General features: G+C 47.1%; 2 protein-coding genes across 3 annotated transcripts in view; both read right to left on the reverse strand.

Moving 5' to 3' along the window:
• The window catches only part of GLB1 (galactosidase beta 1), a 100,935-nt gene extending 83,975 nt beyond the window's left edge, over positions 1-16,960 (reverse strand). Inside the window, exon 1 of the mRNA XM_043886598.1 lies at positions 16,789-16,960. Coding sequence (XP_043742533.1) covers positions 16,789-16,860 — 72 coding nt within the window. The 5' untranslated portion in view covers positions 16,861-16,960. The remainder of the gene's footprint in view (positions 1-16,788) is intronic.
• On the reverse strand, positions 9,656-16,695 carry TMPPE (transmembrane protein with metallophosphoesterase domain). 2 transcript variants are annotated; one of them, XM_043886599.1, is made up of 2 exons: positions 16,504-16,695; positions 9,656-14,719 (listed from the first exon to the last, which is right to left on the reverse strand). In XM_043886599.1, exon 2 carries the CDS (start codon positions 14,608-14,610, stop codon positions 13,276-13,278), a length of 1,335 nt encoding a protein of 444 aa, XP_043742534.1. In that variant the 5' UTR covers positions 14,611-14,719; positions 16,504-16,695; the 3' UTR covers positions 9,656-13,275. The 2 variants fall into 2 exon arrangements, with proteins under 2 accessions (XP_043742534.1, XP_043742535.1); XM_043886600.1 differs by having other exon boundaries at positions 16,090-16,695.
• Positions 16,961-17,754: the final 794 nt, after the last annotated feature.

Here is a 17,754-nt window from a genome sequence, read left to right on the forward strand (position 1 = left end):
CGTGATGTGAAGAACTGACTCACTGGAAAAGACCCTGATGCTGGGAAAGATTGAGGGCAGGAGGAGAAGGGGACAACAGAGGGTGAGATGGTTGGATGGCATCACCGACTCAATAGACATGAGTCTGAGTAAGCTTCAGGAGTTGGTGATGGACAGGGAAGCCTGGCATGCTGCAGTCCATGGGGTCGCAAAGAGTTGGACATGACTGAATGACTGAACTGAACTGAACTGGACTGTAGCTCGCTAGGCTCCTCTGTCCGTGGGATTCTCCAGGCAAGAATATTGGAGTGAGTTGTCATTCCCTTCTCTGTAGAACCTTCTCAACCCAGGGATCAAACCTAGGTCTCCTGCATTGCAGGCAGACCCTTTACTGTCTGAGACACCAAAGAAGCCTGTTTCACTTCTAGAGGAACCCAAATTAAGACAGTTTGTTCCAGAAGTGGCCTAAACAGCAGATCCTCATGATGTTGAGTCTGTACCTGGATTTCTCATTTCCTGTACGTCAAGACAGCAGTGAGAACCCTAAAGTAGTGCTCAGTGGGGGGGCGACAGCCTCTGGTTTGCAAACACAGGCACTGAGGCCCCACCAGTACAGGCCTGGGAGGAGACACAGGCAGACAGGAGCTGGCATCTGCCCTAGCTCTCCCTGTGGGTCGGGGCTGAAGGACGGGGTGCTGGTAACTGTAAGGACCCTGAGCTTGGCTGGCTTTTATTAACGGATTGGCAGCTTTGAAGAAAGACTGGCTGACAGGCTCATATCATGCGTCCACGCAGGGCATTCTGTGTATGCTAGAGGCTTCCGTGGCAATGTTGAAAGAGACCTACATCTCCTGCCAGAAAGATAAGGCCAGGACCTAATGGGGTGGAAGGGAACCCTGGGAGCGGATCTCAAGGGGACAGAACACGAGGAGGGAGGGGGGTGCATGGACATGGCTCATTCTCCCAAGATTCGTGAGCTTTCATCTTGGTAAAGGCATTCAATCCATCCCTGTGCGGCTGGAACCCGGACTTGATGTTGACCTATGGGAAATGAAGTGAGGTGCCAGGACTGCAGTGCAATCCTAAGGAAGGTGTGAGACAGCTCTAAGAGACAAGAAGGTAAAGCTGGTGACCAGACACCCCACCATCTGCCTACACTCCCTCAGCCTGGCCAGATAACGCGCCCTTCTGTCAGGAAGGCGGAAGCGAGGAGGGCCCTGGAGACCTCACGCACCCTGAGGGCTGCGCTCTGTGGGCAGGGAATGGCAGAAGACACTGCTTCGTGTCTTCGAGGGTGATGAAATCCTGGCATACCCAAAGAGGGGCCACCTAACTGCCAGTGGCCGGTGGACATAATCACCACCACTATGACTGTGGTGGCAACCGGGGCGTGTTGACCTCAGAGGTGACCTCGGGCAAGGGCTGGGAAACCATAGCGTTCCCAGAGGGTGAGACAGCTGGGCAGCCAGTGGGGCTCCAGATTGATGTGTCTCATAAAAGACAAAAAAATCAGTCACTCGTGAACAAACGGCTGAGGTCAGCCACGACCATGAGAAATCACGCCTCCTTCATCCAGGCCCCAGCTCTGAGGCGGGATCCAACTGAGGGAGGGTCCCCTTGCGGAAGGGCCCTGTGATGCCACCCAAGTACACATGATAAAAATTCCTTCCCCAATGGGACTTAGGGCACCTTTGTCCTAAGGGAAGGGCACCCCTAGGCCTTGTGAGGACTGTCAAATGCAGTCTAGGCTGACACTGATACCAGGACTTCTGAAATGCTGTCATCCCCACCTTGTTGCTCTTTGGGAGGCCACGGGAAAAGGGCGACGTCCTTTTCACAACAAGTCAGAGGACCTACTCGATGGCAATGTCCCCAGTCAGGAGTGTAAATTGGGATGGTTTCCCCAATGGCTCAGCAGTAAAGAATCCACCTGCAATGCAGGAGATGCGGGTTTGATCGCTGGACTGGGAAGATCCCCTGGAGAAGGGCATGGCAACCCACTCCAGTATTCTTGCCTGGAGAATCCCATGGACTGAGGAGCCTGGTGGGTTACAGTCCATGGGGTCACAAAGAGTCAGACACGACTGAGCGTGCACTCAACTCAACTTACTTAACAACCTCCAGAACCTTCCACCTGAGTTAGAGCCTACGGTTGGGGGAAGGGCCAGAAGATTGTCCTGGAGCTACCCACTGCCCACCTCCATCCAAGAGAAATCTGAACAAGCCCACAGTTCCTCCTGAAACTGCAGATTCCTGGTGCCTCTTCCACAAGAGACTCAGTGGACACCCTCACCACATCCGCAGTCAGATCACCTGTGAGCCCTGGCAGAAGCAGGCTGATGCTGGGAGACCACTTGTTTAACCGAGCACCAGCCCCAGGGGAGGCTGTGGAACACCAACACCATTTTAATCCTTTCAAAACTGTCACTAAAAAGCATCAAAAGCAGTCTGTGAGTGGGCGTGACAGCAGGACACCTTCTTTCTCTTGCTCCAGGGATCTGGTACCCGACCTGCTCTGTCCCCGGGACCTTGACTGCCAGGACACTCTGAGCTGTCACGGTAGTCAAACAACAGTGTGTGATTCAGACCTGGAGCAGTGGCAAGTCTCTGAAAGAAAGCTTAGAAAAGCAGCAAGTGGGGGGACTTCTCTGGTGGTCCAGTGGCAGAATCCACCTTCCAATGCAGGGGACATGGATTCAGTCCCTGGCCCCCGGAGTAGGATGCCGCAGGGCAACAAAGCCCGTGTCACAGCTAGAGAAGATAATGTGCTACAAGGAAGACCTGAGTGCGCAACTAAGACCCAACTCAGCCAAACAAATAAATCAAAAAATGTTTTTTAAAGGGGGATAATATGGACAGATGCAGAAGCAAGAGACGTCACCTAAGAGACTGCCTCTAACTGGTGCCTGCCACAGCCAAAGTCAACAGGGAACATCCACCTCACGGCTCCAAAGCGACCCCTCTCCAAGCTGAAGGACCTGAAAGGATCCAGCTTACTGGAGCCAGCTTCCTTAATCTCTGGGCTGTGGCACTACAAATGGAAGTAAGACAATCAAGGAGTGGGGACAGGAGGAACGAAAGCTGTCTTCAGAGTTTACTCCCCCAAAATATATGCAACGGAAAACCAGCCTTCTGTGCCAATTCCACCCCTTTTCAATAATTAGCACCGGAACCAAAGACTGAAGACTCACAGTTTTATTTCACACGTGCTCGGGTGCGGGAGCGTCAGTATTTACAATACATGAAGTCACAGCACTCAAAAAAAGTAATTCCAAGCAAGTCAAAGCCCAGGCTTTTCCAAGCCACCCCCACCACCCCAACCAATGAGCACAGTGTATACAATAACTGGAGAAAAAGGCCAGAGCACAAGTGACCCCAGACCAATACGTATCAGGTAACTCATACTGTCCAGTACAGCAGTTTTAAAGTTACTGACAATGTTTAAGATTATTTCAGTGGTAAATAAGCCTTTCTTTTAAAAAATTAAACATAACATCAGTATTTACATCACCAGGTAATGCGAACATGCCTCAAGTTTCTTAATCCTCAGGACTAAAAATGATTATATTTGCATTATTCCTGCACACTCCTCCACGTGAATAAAGAAATAAAAGGAGATCAGTGCTATCACAGTTATGGGTCATGCTGATTATGTGAAGATAGTTAAGTTGCTCACTCTAATTCAGTTAAGCACCTCTGCATGGACCTCCATCCCTAGGCCCTACATACCCTCTCAACTCACCCCACAGGCTCCACAGCCTGGAGAATCCCTGACATGAGCTGCTCAGCTCCAGGGTGACAGAGACACAACCCTCCTAGGCTGATAGTACCCTAGGGGTGAGCAAAATGGGATTAAGAGAAGGGGGGAAGACAAGGGTGGAGAGGTGTTTACACTCATGGGCTTCCCAGACCCCTCAGTTCACAGAACAAGGGGAAAGAGAAGCAGTATTGCAGTCACCTATAAAACACACTTTCATTGTGCCAGAGCAGGAGCCCTTTCAAACATGAAACATCATGGAAGCATCATTACATCAGACAGAATGGAGAAGCAAAACCGCCACAGTGAATGAACAGTGATAACCAATATGGATCTGCAGGAATTTGTGAATGATCTGCTATAGCTTATGTATTTACTCATTTTATTTATTTATGCTTGTCTTATTCCAAACAGATTTTTGTTCAGCATTCCAAATGACCGTGGATGGAAAGAATACATTTCAGTGGAAGAGGAAGGAAAGATGGTAGAATAGAAAAGACGTGAGCACAGTTGAGGATCAGTTCCCTATCCTCCAGGACTCACAGACATTTACAGATTTAATTCTATCCGCTCCTCTCAGAGAAGAGGTAAGTGCACATTTCATTAATTTAAAATAAAATTAAAAATATAAAATAAAATTTTAAAGGTTAAAAACAGTTAAGAAAGTTAAGACCTAACTTTCCACAGAGAAAAGAATCAAGTCAATTTGAAATAGTATTTTAACTAAGGATAAAAATATATCTTGAGCTGCATTAAAACAAATAAACCTGCATCCAGTAGATTTCATCCTATTAATATTTCATAACTATTTTGAATTCATAAAATACACAGTAGGATACATATGTAATTATACTGGGTTGTTAGGAACCAAAATTTTCAATGTAAAACAGAAGCAAATATAAAATCAAAGAAAGTTAATTAAAAATCCTATAATCATAAAATCTCTATACCTTCCACTCAATTTTGCTATGAACATAAAACTGCTCTAATAAATAATATAACTTAAAGTTTTCCTTTTTCTAAAAAAATATTTATTTCCCAGCAATAGCCATAGAAACAGCTTAGAAATGACAACAGCTCATCTAGTCCCTTAAAGTATAGTCTCTAAATACTTCCCATCAAAAGAAACCAGCGCTCCTTAAGAAATTAGTTAATCCAAGTCTGGGTAGAATATATACAAAATAGGCCTAAAACAATCAATAACTATTATCAACAACAAAATTACATAGAAGCAAGTTTGAAAGGGCTCCTACTGGCTGAAGAGGGGTTATTTTGAGCATCAAAAGATTTAACATTTCACTGGATTGAAACACATCAGACATGTAAAAACAGTCAAATTCAGAAAACTCCTTCCCATGCAAAAGAAAAGCTTTTTGGTCATCCTTGAAGTTTGCTGGGGTATCAGTTCATTATCCTGAAAACTCAAGAGTAAAGGGGAAGAATCAGCATCGCTCTTGCCTTTGCTACAGACTTTTCCAGAATAACCAAAAAACTGATGAAGAGAATTCTTTGTAGAAAAACCATAGCTAGTAAATACAGAAGAAATGATGTGATTAAAAATCCTCATTTTGGGGGCTGATGGCCGAATTATACCTTTTTTTGGTCACACTGTATTGCTTGTGGGATCTTAGTTCCCCAATCAGGGATTGAACCTGGGCCCTCAGGAGCAAGAGCTCAGAGTCTTAACCACTGGACTGCCAGGGAATTCACAGGATTATATTTCTCAGTGCCACGAAAATTCCTTCAAAATACAAAACTGAGGTAAAAGAAGCTTCCGTTGTCTCTTGAATACATTAAAGCCAACTAATTATTCCTAGGAAGTCTACTTGGTATTCTGGCCTACTAAATACATTCTGTATTAAATGTATCAAACTTAAAAAACCACCATTTTACAATCCCTACTAATGACTTCAGGCAACAATCATCAATGATTCCTGAAACCTTAGATGAAAAGATGATGTGGAACTTTCTAGTCGTGGGGCCAAGCTGACAACACCTGATCAGCCTCAGCATCCCTGAAAACAGTGGAGTCTTCCTACCAAAAAGGGCAAAAGTTGAACATGAATCTGTCCAACTTCTAGCTCTAACTTTAATAGATGTCCACCTCTATCAGTTTACAGAAAATATGAAGGACAGTATATGTCAAACACCACCACAAATCCAAAATGCAGGAAAATACCAAGATATAAATCCAGATAACTTGAACAAATAAATAACACAGCATAAGAAGAGAAGATATCTTAAAGACTTAGAGAGACTTATGAAATATATATAATATATGGACCTTGTTTTTAGATCCTGATTCAAACAAAAGAACTATAAAGTGACACAATTCCTCAAGAAATCAAAGGAAAAAACTAAACCTAAAGCTAACAGGAGGGAGGAAATAATACAAATTAATGCAGGGATAAGTGGCTCAGGCAGTAAAAGATCTGCCTGCCAAGCAGAAGACCCAGGTTTGATCCCTGGGTCAAGAAGATCCCCTGGAGAAGGAAATGGCAACCCACTGCAGTATTCTTGCTTGGAGAATTCCATGGACAGGGGAGCCTGGCAGGCTATAGTCCATTAGGGTCTCAAAGAGTCAGACATGACTGAGCAGCTAACACTTTCCCTTTTCAAGTGAAATAGAGAATAGAAAAAAAATCAATGAAAGAAAGAGTTCATCTTTTAAAAAGATCAACAAAATGGACAAATCTTTAGCTAGATTAAGAAAAAACAGATAAAACTCAAAATTAGAAATGAAAGAAAAATGCTACAGCTGATGCTACAGAAATAAAAAGGATTATGAGACTATTATGAACAACTGTATGCCTACAAATTGTGTAACATGCAACCTACCAAGAAACATACAACCTACATAGACTGAATCATGAAGAAATAAAAAATCTGAACAGACCAATAACTAGTAAAAAGACTGAATCAGTATTGAAAATCTCAAAGAAAAACCAAGAAACTGATGCTTTGAAACTGATAGTCGCTTAGTCATGTCCCACTCTTTGGGACCCCATGAACTATATAGTCCATGGAATTCTCCAGACCAGAATACTGGAGTGGGTAGCCTTTCCCTTCTCCAGGGGAATCTTCCCAACCCAGGAATCGAACCCAGGTCTCTCACATTGCAGACAGATTCTTTACCAGCTGAGCCACAAGAGAAACTGAAGTATACTAGAATGGGTAGCCTGTCCCTTCTCCAGGGTATCTTCCTGACCCAGACATTGAACCGGGATCTCCTGCATTGCAGGTGGATTCTTCACCAACTGAGCTAGGGAATTCTACCAAACATTTAAAGAACAGTTAATGCCAATCCTCCTGAAACTATTTGAATAATTAAAGAGGAGGGAACACTTTTAAGTTCATCCTATGAGAACAACATAATCCTGACATCAGTGCTAGATAGGACATAACAGAAGAGAACTACAGGCCAATATCCACATCCTTGGTTAATACTGATGCAAAAATCCTCAACAAGTATCAGCAAACTAAATTCAACAACACTTTTTCTTTCTCTTTGGCTGCACCACTTGGCTTGTGGGATCTTAGTGGCCTGATAAGGGATTGAACTGGCACCCTCAGAAGTGAAAGCGCTAAGTCCTAATAACTAGACTGCGAGGGGTTTCCCTTAGCAACTCTTTCTATCAGTACATCATGACCAAATGGGACTCAGAACACAAGAGTGATTCAACATATGAAAATCAATGGGTTGCACCTCTTAACAGGTTGAAGAACAAAAACACGATTGCTTCAATTGAGGCAGAAATCTATTGGTAAGATTCTATACCTTTTTATGATAAAACACTTCAACTATGAATAGAAAAAAATTACCTCAACACAATAAAGGCCATATATGAAAATCAACAGCTAACATCATACTCAGTATGACAGACTGCAAGTTTTTCTTTCATGATCAGGATGCTCATTCTCACCACTTCTAGTCAAGATACTAATGGAAGTCCTAGCCAGAGCAACAAGGCAAGAAAAAGAAAGAAAAGACATTCAACTGGAAAGGAAAAAGTAAAATTATCTCTGTTCACAGAGGACATGATCTTACATGTAGAACACCCTAGAGAGTCTCCCCCAACCCCCATACACAAACAGTTATTAGAACTAATGAATGAATTCAACAAAGTTGCAGGATATAAAATCAACATACAAAAATCAGCTGCGTTTCTATACATTGACAAGAACAATCCAAAAAGGAAATTAAGCAATTCCAATCAAAATGGGATCGAAAAGAATAAAATGCTTGGGAATAAACCTAACGAAAGAGGTGAAAGACTCACACACTGAAAACTACAAAACACTACTGAGATTTAAAAAGACTCAAATAAATGGAAAGACATCCCACGTTAATGGACCAGGAGACTTAGAATTGTTAAGATGTCCGTATTACCCGGTGTGATCTACAGAGTCAGCGTAATCTCTATCAAAACATCAAGAGGATTCTTTGCAGAAATGGAAAAATTCATCCTCAAGTTCATATGGAATTTCAAGGAACCCCAAAGAGCTAAAAACAACTTTGGAAAAGAAGAACAACATTGGAAGACTCATACTTGCTAATTTCAAAAGATATTACAAAACTATAATAATAAAAACAATGTTACTGATATAAAGACAGACAAGTAGACCACTGGAATAGACGGGCCTGAAATAAACTGTCACGTATATGTTCACCTGATCATCAACAAAGGAGCCAAGACCACCCTGGAGAAAGGACAATCTCTTAAACAATGTTTTGGGGAAACTGGATATCTGCAAGCAGAAGAATAAAATTGGATCCTTACTTTACACCATATACAAAAATAACTCAAAACAGATTAAAGACTTAAACATAAAACCTAACGTTTAAAACTCCTCAAAAAAAAAAAAAAAAAACGTGGGGGAAAACTTCATGATATTGGGATTGGCAGTGACTGCTTGAATATGATACCAAAAGCATGGGCAACAAAATCAAAATAGACAAATAGAATATCAAACTTAAAAACATTTTCACTTCAAGGGATACAATCAATACAGTTAAAAGTGAGTCTATGGGAGATAATACTTGCAAATCATATATCTGATAAGCAGTTAATATCCAGAATATATAAAGACCTACAACTCAAAAACGAACAAACAAACAAAATCAAATACTATGACTAAAGTGGGCAAAAGACCTGAATAGACATTTCTCTAAAGATGCTATACAAATAGCTAACAAGCATATGAAAACATGCTCAACATTACGAGTCATCAGAGAAAGGCGAATCAACACCCACAGTAAGTTCTCATCTCACACTACTATCAGAAACAAACACAGATGATAAATTTAGGTGAGGATGCAGAGAAACTGGACCATTGTACTGCTGGTGGGGCTGTAAAGTGGTCCAGCTGCTATGGAAAGCAGTACAGAACTTCTTCAAAATGGGAAAAACAGAAACTACTATATGACCCAGCAATTCCATTCCTGGGTATATACCCAAAAGAAGAGAGAGCAGTGTCTCAAAGAGATATCTGCACACCCATGTTCAAGCAGCACTGTTCATAACAGGCAAGGGGTGAAAGTAATCCAGGTGTCCACTGATGGATGATCAATAAACAAAATGGGGTAGATACATGTAATGCGGTATTATTCAGCCTTAGGAAGGAAGTCTTGTCAGATGCTACAATATGGATGTACAGGGAGGACATTATGCCAAGTGATACAAAAGACAAATAATGTATCATTCTGCTTATATGAGGTACCCAGAGTAGTCAAATTCATAGAAACAGAATGTGAAGTGGGAGTTACCAGGAGCTGGGGGTGGGTAGGGGCATTGTTGTTTAATAGGTACAAAGTTTTAGATCTGCAAGATGAAAAAGCTCTGAAGAGCTGTTGTACATCGATGTGAATATACTTAATACCACTGAACTGTACACTTAAAAAATCACTAAGATGATAAATTTTACGTTATGTGTTTTTTTTAAATCACACACACAAAAGACAATTGAAATAATAATAAAAAAAAAAACCCTGAAAACTAATCCTTATCCAGTTAACTGCATTTGAATCCTATACTTACCTATAATAGATATAGCTACTTAATCCTCAGACAGTGGAAAAAACACTCTTATTAAGAGGTAGAAGACCTATTACAGCTTCTAGCCCCCAGTCTCCTAACTAGGTATTAGATGATATTAAAGAATTACTGTGAATTTCGTCGGATACAATAGCATTATGGATATACTTGTTAAAAATTGATTCATACTGAAGTATTTTAGGGTGAAATCATATTTTCTAAGATTTGTCTTAATATGCTCCAGACAAAAACAAAGAGTGTGGGGCTGGTGTAGATGAGAAAGAACAGTGGAATAGTCAGTCATAAATGTTGAAGCTGGGTGACGGGCACATGGGAGCTCAGTTGCTGTTTTCTCTACTTCATGAATACTTTCAAATTTTCCCAGTAAAAGGCTTTAAAGAGAATAAACAAAGTAAGACGGGAAAAGGATGGATGGATGGATGGATGTCTGGAATGAACAGCAGAAGGATAAATGTAAGGGGATTTTCTAACAATAGTATCATACTACACATGCTACTGTTAATTTTTAGAAAGTTTTTTGTTTAACTTGCATTTAACAGATAAAAAAAAAAAAAAACTAGAATGCAATTGAAAGCATTTTCAAGCTTCAAGTAAATGTTTCTCACCACCTCCCCTGGCAACAAATAAATCAAAGACAGTAAATGAGCAAAGAACGGGGGAATATAGGCGCCCGGGGGCCATGGAGAGCAAACCACACATGCCCCTCCGACCATATCTGAAGAGAAATGGAGAAATCCCTGCTCGGAAAACTTCCACCATAAAATCAAGGAACACAAACCAAGCGTGAGAGGGTGTTGCTGACTATTCCTTGGGCACAGAAGATGCACCTGCCCTGTTTCTGTTAAGACAGGAATCCATCAACCAAGGACCCCAGAATAAGGATGACAGGGCACAAGATCAAAAAATACTGGCACTCAAGCAGAGGAGAAGAGACAAAGATGCAAGATGAAAACAGGACTGACGCAAGTAAATCCCATCCAGCTCAGGCGCCGGAAAGATACCCAGTGAAGAAATCAGTGAAATAACAATTGTTGCAGCAAGAGAGACACACACGGCCTGTTGCACCATAAGGTGGAAGACAAATGGCAGAACTGACATAGACTGGGGGGATCCAAACAAGCGAGTCAGAGAGCCAGGGGTCCCAGCTGGGGTCAGGTACGAGAGTGAGGGGGTTTGGGAGAGCGACCTTTCTGAGACGGGGAGAGGCGGGGAGCTTGAGTGATGCCACGGAGAAGGGAGTCAGAGAACTGGAGCTGAGCTGGGCGCTGCCCAGGGCAAAACACTTCCCCCTCCCACGACCCCACCATCTGCAAAATGTGTTCAAAGGAAGGCTCTCCAGGGTCCCTTCCTTGCTTCTAGATAAGTTTTTCTCCAAACATAATCCTGACTGTAAGGACGATTAAATACAGGGGGTAAACAGGAAGGAAACCACTGAAATCTCCACACAAAGATGCATTTTAAACTTGCCTGGAAGGCCGGCTGTCAACATATTGGCTGCCTGGAAACAAGGGAGGTGGTCTCCAGGATCCCCCAGGGTTCCACTGACCAAGAAGAGAAGCAAATGACACTTGCCTGGGGAAATGGAGAAATGCCCTGGCCAGGCGGAGTGTACACAGGGAGACAAAAGCAGGCAGAGAGGCAGAGGAAAGCAACGCCAGCAGCTGCCGCTCTGACAAGCCCCTGGGCATGGCACCCACTCCCATTCCCTAGGAGTGGCTGCTCCACAATTTCTCTGGGCACCTGGGACCAACAGCACCACTGCACGCCCCATGGGATGCTTTAAAATTAGCAACATCGAGTGCTTCCTTGTGACCGAGCCCTGGCAACTGTTGCAGCACGTGTTTTGTGTTTTTGTTTTCACCGTGTTTTAATACCCTCCCCTCAAAACAATCTTGAGGTACACACAGTAATTATCCTCATTTCAGGGTGAGGGAAACTGAGGCTCAGTTACGTCAAGTTTGCCCAGTGCTGCCTGACAAGTGAGCAGGAAGGTGAGGAGCGCCCCCCCCCCCCCCGCCTGCCCCCGGGGCAGAGATCACAGAAAGATTCCCACTGAGGCCTTTTCTATCAGGATTTACTGCTAGCCCACGGTCACAGGGTCCCCTGTCTCTGGCACAGAGGCCAGCCAGTGGGGTCAGGGCTGCTCCAGACATATTGACCCCTGCCTCTTTTTCTGTGGATCCAGCAGAGGGATGGCCTTCTGGTTCCATGACCAAAGCGCAAGGGTAACTCTGATGGGTTCAGCTGGAGAGGAAAGATAGCCCAGCATCCCAAAGCCAGGACCCCCAGGGAGGAAAGGCCCTGGCCACTCCCGATGCAAGCCTTAACCTCGCATTGGGAGAGCGCGAACCTCCAACCTGGGGTGGAGGGTGTGGTCCTCAGTTTCCTGGCTGTCCCTCCCATATAACAGTTGCCCTGAATTGAAACTGTCTAACCCCGTTCCAGGGCCGGCCCATGTAGTTATGATGGACTGAAATCAGCCTCAAGGAGAGCACTTGGAAAGGACATCAGGTTCCAGGCCCTTCTCGATACTGTTACTTGTGTTTGAATCCCGTTCTCACCTGTAAGGATTCAGGCAGTGGGAAGAACACTTCTGTTGGGAGGCGGAAACCTGGCTCTCAGCCCAGAATCTCCCACAACCCTTGCAATGTTGCCAGTGCCCTAACTTCCCTTTGCCTTAGTTTCCTCATCGCTCAGCAAGGGCAAGTTGTCTGTCCCGAATCACTCCATCCAAGTGTTGTAATACAAATGGAGTCAAGGTTGGCAAACACCCTCTGAATTCTAGGCAGCAGCACCATGACCTTCATCTTGTGGTGCTCACATCCCTCCACTCCACCCCCAATCCCAAAGGTCCAGCAGCCAGTTAGAGAGCATCAATCAGGGCCCAGAGGAACAGGAGGGACCCCGTATTCCAGACGGTTTGGCTGGTGCTCTCAGTAAAGGTGACTCTGATAGAATCAAGAGGGAAAAGTAAACCTTTCCAGCAGCCAGAGGGGCCTCCATCTTGCCTGTTCTCCCAGATTACCTAGCCCCACTGCCCCTTCCCCAGAAAGCTCAGGATCACTGATTTCTGGAAACTGCTTAGGCTCGAAAGAAGATTTTTAGAACACCAAGAGTCCCTTCGCTGTTCCACTTGCCAGAGGCATCGCTATTCAGCAACCCCTGTTTTCAGGACATCCTTGTGAGTTCTGCAGAGAAGGGCTTACTTCACATCATTTGGAAAATAGATGCCCGTCCTTACACATGTTACTTGAGTGGCCTCACAAATGCATATGAAAAAGCAGGTGGTCATCTGCAGAGTTAACCTCCCTGGACTTGCCAGGCAGCCTCAGCACAGATCACGGTGCCAGCCAGTCTTGTGACAAGTGTGGGTTGGCAGGGGAGGCTGGAGGGGGTAGATGGGCGGCCTGCCCTGCAGAGGGATGGGGACAGAGGACAAGGGCAATGAGGAGGCAGGTGGACAGGGGGCAGGCAGGGGTGGGGTCAGGGGGCGGGCCGCAGGATGAGCTGGGTAATTTCTGCCCGGCTGCCCAGACGCATGGGTATCCCATAATAGGCCGTGCCTGGGCTCACATATACAAATGTAGACTTGGCCACCTGGTAGAGACCAGCAAAGAAGGGGTTCAGGAGATAGGCTGCCACGTTCAAGGGGAAGATCTGCCCAGCATGCGTGTGCCCAGAAAGGATCAGGTTAATATCTGGCCGGGCCTGGAGGGCTCTCTTGGCAGCCAGGGGCTGGTGAGCTAGCAGGATGGTGGGGTGGTCCGGGCTGCAGCCCTCCAGGGCCTTCTCCAGATCCATGCCATGGCCAGTGTAGTGCAGGATGTTCGCTTCGATGTCGTCCACCCCAGCCAGGCAGATCCAGTCGTCATCCTCACTGTGGGCCCCGGTGGCAGAAATCCTCACGTTCTCATTGTGGAGGGGCTGGACGTTCAGGGACATCAGCAGTGCAAACCAGTTGCTGACATCTGACGTGTAGTACTCGTGATTGCCCGTGACGAAGTAGGTGCCCAGGCGTGAACGCAGCTGGCCCAGAGGAGCCACAGCGGTGCGCAGGACAGAGGCTTCGGAATCGCACAGGTCGCCCACGATCACCGTGACGTCCGGCTCCAGCGTGTTCACCATCCTCACAAACATGTCCATCTTGGTCCTGCCCACCGTGGGGCCCAGGTGGATGTCCGAGAGGAGCACGATCTTGAGGGTGTTCATGGAGGGGTGCAGCCGATGCATGGGCACCTCCACAGTGGTCACCGCTGGGGGCTGGGCGGCGTTCAGCAGCCCCACCACGCTGAGCACCGTGGTTACCACCACCACCAGTGCCGGCCGGAGGGCCAGCTTCCTGGTCTTGTCAAGGCTGCCCACCGCCCTGCCGGCGCGCCAGGCCAGGAGCTGGTAGGCCTGCTCCATGCCGCTGAGGACACAGAGGAAGCAGAGCATGATGACATACGCCCCAAGGCAGGTGTAGGCAACCAGGGAAAAGAGATAGGGCTCCTCGGCCACTAGAAAGATCATGGTGAAGAAGCTGGAATGCGCCAGGGCCAGGAAGGCCGCGACGATCATCTTCCAGAGCTGGAAGCAGGCTGACTCTGCAGCCGGGGAATGCCTGAGATTGCTGACGGTGCTACGCCAGATGTAGATGGAGCCGAGGAGCATGAGCGAGTTGGCAAACAGGGCGAGCTGCAGGCGGAACAGGCATCTCCAGGCCCTGAACTCCAGGCTCTCCGCCAGGTAGGACCGGGAGACAACCATGGACACGAAGACAGTGCCGGCAGCCAGGGCGGCCTTTGCGCCCAGGGACAGCTGCCTGAAGATCGCCATTGCCTCTGCTCCTAAGCGGACACCCCGCCAGCTCTGTGCGGGCGAGCTCTGGAAGGTGAGTTCCTTAGATAGGACAGTGGCCAAGGACAGGTTTCCAGGTCAGCTCCGCCTGCAACCAGGAACCGGCGTCAGCTTTGTGATATGAGAGTTTTCTTGTCCCCTGTCAAAACCTAAAGGCCACTTACATCTGCCCAACCAGCCTTGAATCCAAGCCACTCAAGTACCAGTCAGTTGCTAGACTTTATTAGTGAACTACAAACGCACCCGATTGTAACAGGATGGGCAGTTTCCCTCTCTTACAGTTTTCTGCGTGTTTCAAGTATTTCCACAATATGTATATGTACTTTTATAATAAGAAAAACATTATTCTAAATCAGCGGTTCTCAAAGTGTGGTCCAGGGAGACCCTTTGGCTGTTGGCGTTGGGAGGAAAGGGGCGGGGGGGTGTCCACTGACTGTTTTCAAAAACAGTACTAGGCCATAACCATTCTCTCATGAGTGTACAGTGAAGTTTCCAGAGGTTACACGACATGTGATATGGCAAAACTGAATGCAGAAGTAGCTATGAGCATTCAACAGTCATCTATTAAGACAGACATGAATGGATCCATGTATATGTACAGCTGAGTCCCTTGGCTGTTCCCCTAAAACTACCACAACATTGTTAATCGGCTATACCTCAATACAAAATAAAAAGTCAAGTTTGAAAAAAACAAAGTCTAATCTCTAAAAACAAAAAAGACATGAAAGAGATTTGCAAAAATGTACAATGTCACTTTGTGCCCTAAAAACTGGAGAGAACAACTTACTTTTAAAAAATATATATTGTTTCTTAACATATAGTTTTAAATGGTCTAACTGCTAAGACAGTTACAGTTTGAGAACCGCTGTTCTAAAGTGTAAACCAGGAAGCCATGGAAAGCTAGTCTGCTGGTATTTTTTTTCAGCTGTAGGCCAAGGAGGGGAACTGAGGCAACTGACATAAAGATTCCTGGGGTGGCGCCAGTCTCCTGGTTGGTCCTCCTAGCTGGCTGGCTCCCCAAAAAAACTGTGCAAGGGAACTACAGACCTGGATAGACAAAGGTTAGGAAATATTCATTTGAGGTGACCTTTTCCCAATAAGACCCAAAATGAAAATATTTTCAGCAGTTGTTTTCCAAGTAAGATTCTCAATCTTGCTTTTAGATAAATGTAGGCCTTTTTTTTCCTGTTTCTGTTCTAGGCACTTTATTAAAAAGCCTCTTATCAGAGGGTGTAATTTGCGAGTCAAGTTCACCAGCTTCTACTTATAAAAGAAGCCCCAGACTCAGCCCACCGGAACTCTGGAGGAACCAAAATTAGTTCCCAGAAAGTGTAGAGAGAAAGGCGCCCGTTTCAGGTCCCCACTCTCATCTCCCAGCTCAGATCTCCCCACCCCCACCTTTCCAAGGCCAGGATGCTGACCTGCACAGGAGCGACCCCGAGTTCCCTCGGCCCCTACCTTAGCTCTGCCGGACTGAGGCTGTCCTCCCGCAATAGTGCACGACTCCCCCCTTCCCCGCCCCGCCCCAGCGCACACCTCGCCCGGCCAGACCTCCCTACAGCAGCGCTGGCGGCCACCTGCAGCCTGCCCCTTGCCCACCGTCAAACGCTGAAGCTTTGAAAAACCCAAGCTTTAAAAGTAGGCGGAGGGAAGTGGCGACACGGGCAAGAGACGTCCTCAAAGAGAACACCCCGAAGGTAATTAATCCAATGTTCCCACTGCTGGGGCCTCTCCTGACCCCACTATTCTCCTTCCGGAGCGCACCGCAGAGCGCAGGCAAGCGAGGCGCGCCAAGCCCGAGCCTCCGGCGCCCTCCAAGAACGCGCGCTGCTCAGAATCCCACTCCCGGAAACCCGCAAAGCTGGAAAGCACCTCATCTCAGCCCTCGGTTGCACCGATAAGGAAGTGGCTCTCGGCGACAGAGGCGGCAGGAGCGGAACTCACGAGCGACAGAGCTGCTGGTAAGGACGCGCGCCCCGCCCCGCCCGCCCGCGACGGGAAGGCCGGCCCACTGCCTGAGCTTCCCCGGGAGCCGGGCGTGCCTCGGGGTCCCAGGACCTCCGCCCCGGGGGGCCCCAGGTGGCCGCAGCCCCAGCCCGCTTCCCCGCCAGCGTTCCCCCGATTCATCATTTGTGCGCGGGGGTCCTGTGGACTTACGTGCAAACGATGCGCAGAGCCCAGCAGCAGCGGCACCAGCAGCAGGGCGAGGAGGCGAACGACCCCCGGCATGTCCACTCTCGGGCCTCTCGGCTCCGCAGTCAGCCCGGGCAGCCGGTCGGCGTCACTTGACCGAGGACCGGGGCCTGGCCCCGCCCCGCGCCGGCTCCGCCCCGCGCCCGGCCCGGCCCGCCGCCGCAGCCGCGGAGCCCGGAGCCGGGGCAGGCGAGAGCCTGGGGCCACACGCGGCCGCGTGACTCCAGGGCAGTGTTATCTGACCCCGGCCGGCCTCCGCCGGAGGGAGGAACCTTTTGCATAGACACTCGGGAGTACTCGCTGTCAGCAGCTTGATAACGCACCTCGGGTTTGGACCTTAACAAGGGTCTCCTTGCTTCCCGGCTCCCTGGACACGACAGAAACGGGCCAGATAGACCTAAGTGGACTAGATGGATCCTCAGCCCTTCATAGGGGCAGTCTGAAAAACATCCAGGGGTCCGCCAAGTGTGGTCCCTGAACCAGTCTTCTATCTGGTACGTGTTAGAATTGGAAAGAACAAGGCCTTGCCCAAGAAACCCTAGGGATAGGGTCCAGAAATCTATTTTTACAACCCTCCAGGTCGTTCTGACAGCACGCAAAGCTTGAGAACCATAATTCCAGGTTACTGATACATTAAAAGGCGTGGTTCAACTGTGGCAAAATCTTCAGGAATGCCTACCCTCAAGGCACCCGGGTCTGCGGAATTTTTATTTCATGCTGGATTTTGAGAGATAAGAATACCAACGGCTCCCATCTTTCAGTTTTGCTCTTAAGCCACTCAACATCCCTGTAATGCAAATAGGTCTGTCAAGTAGAATAAAATATCTAGTATGATCTCTTTTTTACACTTGGGGAAAGGGAGACTCTACTGTGAGCTAACCAGTCCAGGACTGCTGGTTACCCCTAGATCTGAACCTGAAGTTCTTTTCC

This window comes from Cervus elaphus, chromosome 24, assembly GCF_910594005.1.
Source record: "Cervus elaphus chromosome 24, mCerEla1.1, whole genome shotgun sequence".
NCBI lineage: Eukaryota > Metazoa > Chordata > Mammalia > Artiodactyla > Cervidae > Cervus > Cervus elaphus.

What these genes read in the sequence shown, in the direction of transcription:
- TMPPE (XM_043886599.1), bottom strand. Translation starts at nt 14,610, where the DNA reads ATGGCGATCTTCAGGCAGCTGTCCCTGGGCGCAAAGGCCGCCCTGGCT.